A 10,197-nucleotide genomic window follows, 5' to 3' on the forward strand; every position below is an offset into this window, starting at 1 on the left:
CGCCGACCGCCGCGAGAGGCGCCCGCCCGCCGCCGCCCAGCCGCCCGCTGCGCAGCGCCCCCCGGCGGCGCGGAGGTCCGTCCTTTCGGCACTCGCTCGCCGGACTGATGTCGTCACGCCTCGTCACGCTCGTCATGTCACCCCCGCCATCGCAACCGTCACTCACCCGTCAGGCCCTCGTCATCCCTCATCAGCCGGCCACATGTCACCCGCCACGGCCCCGCCACCCAAACCCTCCCCATCCGCTGTCACGCACCTAACCTCCTGCTGTCCCCATCACGCGTCACTCTGACACACCCCGTCACACCCTGTCGCATCCCTATCACATCTTGACACCCCGGTCACTCCCTCACATCCTATCACAGACCCTGTCACCTCTGCCACCCCTGTCACCCTACCTCAGCCCTGTAACACACCTGATCAGTCCCCTGTTACACCCCCATCACCACCTGCCACAGCCCTTGTCACAGTCTCTCATTACCTCCTGTCACCCCATCACCCCTTGTCACCCCCAAGGCGAGACCTTGGATGGAGGAAGGGCTCCCTGTTCTTCTGGAGGAACTTGACATAACCGCAGACTGGCTGAGGTTGGAGGCAGAGATGTGCTGAGTCTCCTGCTGACTTCTGAAAAGCTTTCTGCAGCTGAACAGCTGGACAGAACTATAAACTTCTTAAAATCTGCACTCCACATTCCTGCAGCTGCAAAACCTCTGGCACAACACTGCTGGACCCTCCTGCAATGCCATTCCTGCTCCCCTGGGCCACTGAGCAGCCTCTCCCCATCCTACCGAACAATGAAATACTGGCTGTCTCAGATTGGAGCATCACAAAACATGGGCCAGAGCAGAGAATGAGAGTCTGGTGTTACAATTACCCCTGCAATCTTAATCAGCCAGCTCACTCAAACACTGCTTTTAATACAACTTTTAATTCAGGAACCCATGTTAAGGTTTTAATGGGATCTCTGTACAACCCTGAATGCAAAGAGCACCTCCAAGCTCTGTCACATACATGCTGTCCTGTCCTTCTTATCTCAAAATGCTTGATTGTTGGCATTGAGTTCTGCATGTGATGAAGGTCCTGCAATGAGGGGTGTTCATCCCTGCACTTGATGAGGCTGGGAAGCATGGTTCCTCCCATGAATTGGATGCAGTTATAACTCAAGATGTGTTTTGAAGACAAGTTTTGACATGTTCTAGCCAGAAATAGGGCCAGCATTGCCAGGGCATTGATTTTTCTCTTGTTTGTATAATTAGGTTGATTTGCATCCCTTGTCCCAGAAAAGCCATGGACATGCATCACCAGCCACATCATGAACTTTTGGGGCTGAGATGCATATTTAAACAGACCTGCCACCTGCTGCCGTTGGTCCTGAGCATCCAGCACAGGGAAGTCAGAGCACATGGCTGTGCCATGCTCTGGATCCAGCAACAGGGACACTTAGAAACGATGCTCCACACTCTCACAAAGCTCCTAAAACTAGGCATACCCGTGAGGGCAGCTGCCTTCTGAACTGGTGCTACCGTTCCCTCATTTTTACAGCCAGTCCATGATAAAGCAGAGCCTCTAAGAAGCAGACTGCAGCCTCACATGCAAAGAAACCCCCACCACGGTGCAGGTGCACCCTAAATGTGAGCTGGGACCCAGTATTTGCCTGCGCCCCTCCAGAGACTTTGCCACCCAGCTGATGGGCCAGACCATGTCTGGTGTGTCTGGCAAGGAGGAGCCCAAAGGCAGGCTTTCCAGGAGCTTCTGGAAGTGATGGGCACCCCTGGAGACCCCTGGGGGGCTGCCCCTTCAGCATCCCTCCCCCCGTGTCACTCCAGCCAGCCCCCACAGATGCGTTTGCGCTGCATGTGCATGTGCGTGACATTGTGTGTGTGCATGTGTGTTCAGATGTATGTGCACGTGCATTCAGATGTGTGTGCATGTGCATTGAGATGTGTGTGCATGTGCATGCATGCGGACATGAGACCCCCATGGTTCCTTGTACATGTCCGTGTATCGCTGTGCCCCTGTGTCTCCCCATGCCCCCTGCTCCTGTATCCCTGTGCGACCACATATTCCGTGCCCCCTGTCCCCCCATTCCCCCTGTCCTCATGTCCCCTGCTGTCCTGTGTCCCATGTCCCATGCTGTGTCCCATGTTCACTCGTGTCCCCATGTCCCCTGTCCCTGTGCCCCTGTATCCCCGCTGTGTTCCCATGTCGCCCCACTCCCCGCACGCCTCCCCCCGCGTCCCTGCCCGCGCCGCCGTTGCCAGGAGACGGCCATGGCGGAGCGGGCGCTGGTGTCGCTGCCGCTGCCGCAGCTCCGGGCGCAGCTGCAGGAGGCCCGGTACCGGCAGCCGGGCCGGGCTGGGGGTCCTCGGGCTGCGGGGCCCTGCTGGGAGCTGCAGAGGCCGGGCCGGGGCTGGGAGCGCCGCCGGCCCTTAACCGGCTGGGTCAGGCAGGGCTGGGCGGGCTTGGGTCTTCCGGCTGCCCCCGCTCTGGGCACCATCCCCAGGGGGTGGTCCGGGTGGGATGTGGGTGCTGCCCCGCTGCGGTCAGGGTCTGGAACCAGCTGCCGGCTCTCCTGCCCCAGACCCTGGGAGAACTCGCTGGCCCAGGCTCAGGCAGCTGCTCTGGGTCCGGGAAGGACCGGGTCTGGCTGTGGTCCTGTGTCCTAGCTGGGGTGACCTCAGACCCTCCCATCCCTTTCTGGTTGCCTGCTATGCCCTGTGGTCCCGTGTTTTGGCTCAGCTGCTCCCCAACACGGTGCTTAGCTCAGCCAAGGGCTCAGCCCAACCCTTCTCCCTCGCAGCCACAGCAATGACCTGCTCCAAATAGAGGTGGAAATGTTTGAGAAATGGCACCGTAAAATGGATCCGGGCGACCCGTCACTCCGGCAGCTGCCCGAGGCACAGAGTGCCCCAGCAGAGCTTTCGCAGGTACTGCTCTAGAGCCAGGGCACCAACTGCATGGTCACGGGTACTGTTTTTTTGGGTCTGGCTGCCACCTTACTGCACAGAGTCATAACCCTTCCTCCCTCTGCAGCCTCTTTGACCTCCTGATCTCAGCACTCATCTGCTGGGAGGTCAGCAGGCAAGCTCCTCGGTTTGAAATTTGATTAACAAAGCCCCCAACAGCCCTCTGCACTTGGGCTTCGCAGTGGTGAGCCCTTAACCTAAACATCTGCTTGCAAAAAGGTGCTGCTGGTCTTGTAGGTGTAAGAGTTTGGGCTGCCTTGCTGTTCCTGCATGCAGCATAAAATCCAGGCTGCCTTCTCATTTCTCCTCCTTGAGCTGATGCTGTCTCTTCCGTGTGTGACAGCACTGTGTTCTCCTAAATGGCAAGTGCCAGGCAGATCTGAAATGAGTAAACCCCACCACAGCATAATTTGAAGTAGAATTAAATAGAGAGGCTGATACCAAGAAAGCAGAAGACTTGCCCAAGGCCATACCAGGTCTGTGGCAGGATGCTCTGCTCCTCTCCTGCCTCCTGGGGAAGTTCACATGGGCTCAGACCTGCGTGCATCCACACTTGGGCACCTCCGCTTAGTGTGCTGCTCTTTTCCGTCTTACTTGAGCTATGAACAAGCTTTTGGTGCAGATTTTTACCTGCTGGCCCTAATGTCACTTTTCACCAGAGACACAATGAACAGAAGCTGTAGATCCTTTGTGATAGAACTCCTTTCAGCCAGTGTCCTGCACTGGGTTTTGACATCTGCCTGAGTTCGAAGTAGCCACTTTCTGGTTAGTCCCAGACTGAGCCCTTAGAAACTTTGCCTTTGTCCAGGTGGGCACTTGCCCTGTGCAGAGCAGTGCCTGCCTCGCTATGTCCCCACGGCACTGGGAACGGCTCCCGAATGGTGTCAGCTCTTCTGAGAACATACTCTAGCCTGCCCATTCTGCAGCAAGCTCAGCTCCTCACGGCATCTGACCCAGGCAGTGGTAGGAGACCCCATCAGTCCTAAATAACAATTAGCATCTGCCCTAAAAAGAGCTGTTTTACCTGCCCAGATGAAGCTGTCACATTGGCTTTAACCTCTATCTCTGAATTTGCCTGTTGAATTGAGCGGAAAGTACTCACGTAGGAGGGTTTTGTGGGTGGATGTGAGGACAGATGGGGTCAGCCCAGGTGTGGCCCTGAGTTACCTCTGCTTTGGAGAGGCCTCCTTGTCCTTGCTGTAAGCTGGAATCCCTCTAATGGGACCATTGAGATTATTTTCTGTTTGAATACAGGAAAATGCAGCAACAGTTGGCCAGTGCTGGCTTTCTAATGGCATCTGCACTGTTCCTTGATTGTTGCAGACACGTGGCAGGCACAAATCCAGGTTATATAGTGCATCAGACTCTGTTGTAAGCCTGACAGTGGAGCAGAAATGTGAGCTGGCTGAGCGGGAGCTGGCTGACGTGAAGGATGAGATCCAGAGGATGGAAGAGGACACGGAGCAGGCCCTGAAGAACCTCGAGGTATGGCTCTCCAGGACCCCTACGATCACCAAGGTGTCAAACAGTCTTGTTACTTTTCACACATCTTTCAACACGCCATCGCTCAGGCAGCAAACCAGCCTTGCTTGGTGAGGGTTGTTCATAGCTGTGAGTGGTCCTGAGTTGAGAGTGGGAGCCAGAACTGTACTCTCACTTCACACCTTTCTTGAAGCCGAATTTTCCAACAGAGATCAAAGGTGCCCGGTCTCTAAAGATGGATCTCATTATGGCAAGAACTAATAATAATAGAGACGAGGGGAATATTTTTAGGCAGAGAATCTCAGATCTGCCGTGTGAGATGCAGAAGTCAACACTCGAAAGAAAAATCTCCTTTTTGTCAGCTTCTTGAAGGTGTGCCCTTTGTGCCAGACATATTTTTCATTCAAGCAGCTCCCAGAAGCTTCTCGATTTGTCTGGGCCCCATGCAGTCATGTCCAGGGTCTGCCGTTCTGCTGTCTCTGGGATTTCTTCAGAGCATGCTCCAAGTCTTCACAACTGCGTTCCTGCCACAGGCTCCTTGTGGCTGCGTCACCATCTCTGCCTTCCCTGTGCTGACTGCCAAGACCTCCTCCTAGCCAAGCTGCTCGGGAGCTTTTGGGGAAGGGGGGACTGCTGCATTCAGTTCAGAGCAGTGATGCTGCCTGCAGTGGCCAGGAGCAGGCAACCTGTCCCTCTCATGTGGCCACAGGGCATATGCAGTAAACAAAGGATGGTAATTTGTCTTGTGTTGGCTTAGTCAGACTGGCAATGTTTGTAGGTCAGGCTGGAGTGACAGATGTTGAAACTCTGGCACGTGAGACATTTTTTTTTCTTGTTCTTTTTTGATTCAGTGAAGTAGCAGCACTGCATGAGCCTGCACCATGTGCCCTGGGCTGCACAGAATGAAACTCAGTGCTAGTAATGCTAGTAATGTGAGCAGAGAGCATGCCTGGTCCTTACCTGCGCTCTCTATACCCAAAGCTGCTTGAATAAGGGAAGTTAGCACTTCTTGACTGTTATGCAACTTTACTTTTACAGGCAGTCATTGAAGAAGCAGATGTTTGGCGTACTGATGTTAAGCAAGCCATCATTGACTTTGAGAAAGACATCTTTGGCACCACCTCCGGCAAGAAAGGGCCTGTTCTAGATACCGAGAAGCTGCTGAGATACATGAGGGAGAAGAATCGGCAGAGGGTCAGTGCATCACAGCAAATTTAGAGGCTGGTCTGTTGTCTGACAAGTATGTTGGTTAGGGAAAATCCTGGTTCCCATACTCTGGTGTGGCCTCCATCATGTTTTCAGACTGTCCTAGCAAGTCTGTTTGGACAGCCCTTGTCACACTTGTCAGTTGGTGACTAGCTGAGGTGCTCACCAGCCTGCTGAGCTGCAGCACAGCTGTGAGCACAGACAATGCAGGGCTCTTAGTGGCACCTGGGAAAGTGCATGGCCATGCCCTCACATTTGGGGCAGGGTGACACTGGGCAGCATTTCTCTCTGGGCTCCCTTCTGAGCCAGCAGTGAATGCTGAAGTGTGGATGAGATGAATGGGAAATGCATTGTAAGGAGTGGGGTCTGGGTGTTCTTTCTCCTCCCAGGCTCTGTTGTTCCACTATAACCTGCTTTCTTTCCTCAGGATCTGCTGAGAGAGAAGTTTCACTTAAAAAATTATTTGCTCAAGGGTTTCAAGAAGAAGCTGCAGCAGCAGCTCAGGCAGGTACGTGTGGGAATTGAAGAGAAGCACTGACTAGATGGCCCCTTGCACAATGGAAGGAGTACAGCCCAGTGCAGATGCAAGGCCTGCTCTGTGTAGAGTTGCATGGTCCTCTTCCTCCTCCGCTCCTGGCCTTGCTGCCTGTATCAAAGGGCACTGTCGTCTTCCCAGGTTCAGCCCTGGCACATGTCTGCATGCATGGGATGAGACCAGAAGTCTCACAGAGTGCAAGCTGGCAGATCTCTTTGTGCCCTTCGTGCCCTGGAAAAGATGTATGGTGGATCAGAGCAGTTCCCTGGGAACTGCACTGCCCTGCCTGGAGCCTCCAAACTAGGACACAGAGCCCAGGCATTTCTCCCCAAAAGCCAGGTTTGCAGTCAGGCTGAAGACCTTGTTCTTCAGGTCTGCCTTCCCCACAGAACAGAGCCCTCTCACTTAGGACACAGGTCAGGAACCTACAGCTCTGCTTCCTTGGGGTTTGCAGAAGCAGCAGATGGGAGATACACTCCGTGAGGTGCATATGCAGCAGTTACAGGTTAGAAGCGCCCAGTACCACGAGAAGATTGAGGAGAAGAATGAGGATCTGCTGCAACTAAAACTGACTGCAGCAAAGACTGTCCAAGTCCTCAACTCCTGTAAAGTAAGTGAATGTCCCAGCACCTCCATTTTGACTTTCTTCTGTTTCTGAGGGTCACACATGAGCTCTTGCATCCTTCCCTTTCTCATTCAGAGGAGAACAAACAGTTTGGTTGGGTGGTTTGCCCAACACACCAAGGGGAGCGATGCCCTCATTTGTGTTTGGCTGCAGCCTGACAATGGGGTTCATGGTTTCCAGCATGGTTATTTTACACCCCAGGGAAAAATTCCTGTAGGAAAGAGCTTTGTTGCTGACTTGCACAGGAAAATAAATTTTTTACATAACCTGTGACATTTGAAAAGATGTCACAAGCTGCAGCCATCACTGAGTCTCTGCCCTTATCAGTGAAAAGTGCTTCTCAGCTGGGTGTATTCATTTACTTCTCTCCAATTAGCCATTCTGCCTGGGTCAGTCCTAAACCGCAGCTGCTGTGCTGTGGGCTGTGCTGTGACACAGAGGACGTAACGAAGCAGTAGCTGCGTGACCAGGACATGATGCTGCCTTCTGCAGGGGACAAGTGGTGACGCAGAGCTCCCTTGGAAGCAGAGCTCCCTCACTGCCAGCTGAGACCAAGCTGGAGGAGAAGAGGGGTGGCTTTGCAAGTGGCTGGGAGCTGTCACTGCGCTCGCTGATGCTGTCCTGCTCTCCTGTTCCAGAAGAAGCTGCAGGATGCCATGGCAACATCCACATCTCTGAAGAAAGACATCTCCCAGAGGAAGGTGCTTCTGGGGAAACTTGAAAGAGAAGCTGCTCTGGTGGAGGAGGTAAGAGAAGCTCTGAGACTTCACTGGGGAGTACTCTTTTGAGGCACTTTTTGTGATATGTTGGCTACTGATGCCCTTTTGAGGCCCAGCAATGAGCTGTGTGCTTTTCTGGGTCTGAGCAAGTCCTGGGGCTCCTGCAGGTGCCAGTGAGCACAGCAGGTTTGCAGAACAGGCCGTGTTGTGGATTTTGGCCCTAGCTCCACAGGGACCTGCCACTGGCTTCTTGAAATTGTGTTTCCTTCAACTTTTCATCAGCAGTGTGCTCCCAAAGGAGAAGTGGCACTGCTGTCATGCCAGTCTGGGGACACATAGACTGGCGGGGATACCACAACTTTGGGAAGTGGGTTCAAGGGGCTCCCTTGCAGTGCTGCCTGGCAGGGATGGAGGCACCTGCTGCAGGTGGATGCATTCCCCTGCTCCCCTGCACTGCCAGAGGTTTAATTTATTCTGCCTGCCGGCTTCCCTGGAGGACTGGCCACCAGCCGACAGAGGGACATTTCCCTGTGATCTCCTTCCTCTCTGTCCCTGTTCCTTTGGCAGCAACGAGCTGAAGCTGAGAGCGTGAATCGGCAGCTGCAAAAGCAGCTCTTGGACTACGATGTCCCCTCTGTGATGAGTTATGTGCAGAGGAAAATGTCTGTTACTGACCTTGAAAAGAGCATCAAGACTTGGCAGAGGAAGGTGGCGGTTGCTGAGGTGAGACCAGGCTAGGTGTGCGGGGGCCCGAATCTGTGCCAGCTGGGTGCTGGGTCCTGGTGGAGCCGTGTCTGTGCCACCCTGGGAGCCGTGGTGTTCGCTCCTGACCTGCTGGGAAGCCGTGCCAGAGTTCTGCCGTGACACCGGGGCAGTGGAGGTAGCAGGATGCGTCTGCACCTTGCCCTGTGCAGGATGTCTGTGTGCACAGCAGTGTGGGGAGAGAAGTGGCTGGTGTGGATGGGACAGATAGTGTGCTCCTGTACTTTGGCACCCTGCTCATCCTCGAGCAGAGATGGGCTTTGCTGTGGCTGGGATGGGGAAAGCTCTGAGCTTGTGACTGTGCAGCATTTAGCCCCCCAGCACACCAGTCTACAATGAATGGGGCTTATTATGTGGTCCAACCTTTCTCAAAGGCCAGAACTGTGTGGATTCATGCTTGACACGTCAGCATCAGTGCTGTAAGTTCAGAAACAGGGGTCTGACTGTGGCTACCCCAGAGCTGGTGGGCAGCCTGCCTGCAGGCTTGTCTTTGCGCAAGCAGATCCCTTCTCACCAGCTGCTGGGAGACAAAACTGCTTTCTTGCTGGCCCCTCTGTGGCAGAGCATGTCCAACACCTATGCTGCCATGCAAAGGGCTGTGTTTCTACACAGTGCTGTTGTGTGGGGTCTCCAGGCTTCCTGTGGCATTCAGGGGATAAACCAAAGCTGCAGGAGCTCTCCTCAGCATGCCACAGCGAGCACCGGCCTCAGGTGGGAGCAGGGGGGCATGAAGGGACAAGCAATACAGCAGCTCAGGCCAGGCTGATAGATTCCAGCCTTGCAGCTTTCTCTACAACATATCACTGCTGTCTGGACATATTAAGGCCTTCTTCTTTCTCCTCTTGCAGATGTCTTTGCAAAGGTACCGCAGAGCATGGAAACAAGTCAAGATGTCTGGTAACCAGTGCTAGGCTTGTCTGATGCTGCAAGGCAGGCAGTGGAAGCTGCAGAAGGAGCCAGCCCTGTGAGCAAGTTTTTCTGTCAAGTGGGAAAATGCAGCACCCTGCAAGCTGCAGTGAGATTAAATGAATTCTGCTGAAATGATAAAGAAGCTCATGGCTTTGTTGTGAGGCCATCTCTTTGGTCTGTCCCAGCGTGTGCTGACTTCCATCAAGCTGTGCTGCCTGGCCCGTCCGCAGGCCCTGCTAGGTCAGCCAGCTCTGCTCCGGGTGCTCCCGCTCCCTCCATCACCACAGGCAGTTATTCTCTGGTGATCAAATCTGACATGTTCACAGGAACTGTCCTTTCTCTCTGGGCAAGCCCTCGTGATCACTTAGTGCAGGAGGAACCAGAGGGGGTTCCCTGGGAGATGTGGGAGTTCAACATCTCCAAGTGTGCACAGACAACAGAAGAGACCAGAGCAGTGAGAGCATATAGGGCAAATAATTTCAACATGGCATGCATGAACCAAGCAGGCTTTCTGATCACTAAGGGATACATCATTTACCTAAAGAAACAGAACAGCGAGAATGGAGCAGCTACTCCTTTCCCAAGCACCTGGGGCAAGTGTAAGTGTCCCTTGAAGATGGGAAGCATTTTCCCACTGCAGGAGTTATAAATCGTCTCAGATGGGCCAGCCTCAGATGAGTTCAGTTCTTCTTTCCCTTTTTGGGGTTGAAACCAACTTCCTGAAACATCCCCACTGCTTCTCTGGAAGCCTCTTCCCACTATTTGGGTGGAGCCTGCAGATCAGCTTGTGCCCTGGGGAATGCGGGAGGTCCTGTCCTTAGTGGTGGCCACGATCTAGTCGCTGTAGTAGGACACTGGGGTGTACAGGAACAGTCCATAGCATCTCACGCTGCCCACACTGAAAATGCCTTTCAGGACCCATTTCTCAGTCTCTATAACCTGCCACATGACAGAGTTACGAGCATCACCCTTTTGAAAGACAGAAAACGCAGG

General features: G+C 53.9%; 1 protein-coding gene across 1 annotated transcript; it reads left to right on the forward strand.

The window, feature by feature from the left end:
* Positions 1–2,270: 2,270 nt before the first annotated feature.
* CFAP263 (cilia and flagella associated protein 263) lies at positions 2,271–9,206 on the forward strand (the record flags this gene model as incomplete). The annotated part of the gene is made up of 9 exons (XM_080352028.1): positions 2,271–2,335; positions 2,801–2,927; positions 4,290–4,451; positions 5,487–5,642; positions 6,082–6,162; positions 6,644–6,799; positions 7,453–7,560; positions 8,101–8,256; positions 9,144–9,206. The coding sequence occupies 9 exons, from the start codon at positions 2,271–2,273 to the stop codon at positions 9,204–9,206; spliced, it is 1,074 nt and encodes a 357-aa protein (XP_080208154.1).
* Positions 9,207–10,197: the final 991 nt, after the last annotated feature.

Source organism: Nesoenas mayeri (genome assembly GCF_963082525.1).
Source record: "Nesoenas mayeri genome assembly, chromosome: 12".
Classification (NCBI taxonomy): Eukaryota; Metazoa; Chordata; class Aves; order Columbiformes; family Columbidae; genus Nesoenas; species Nesoenas mayeri.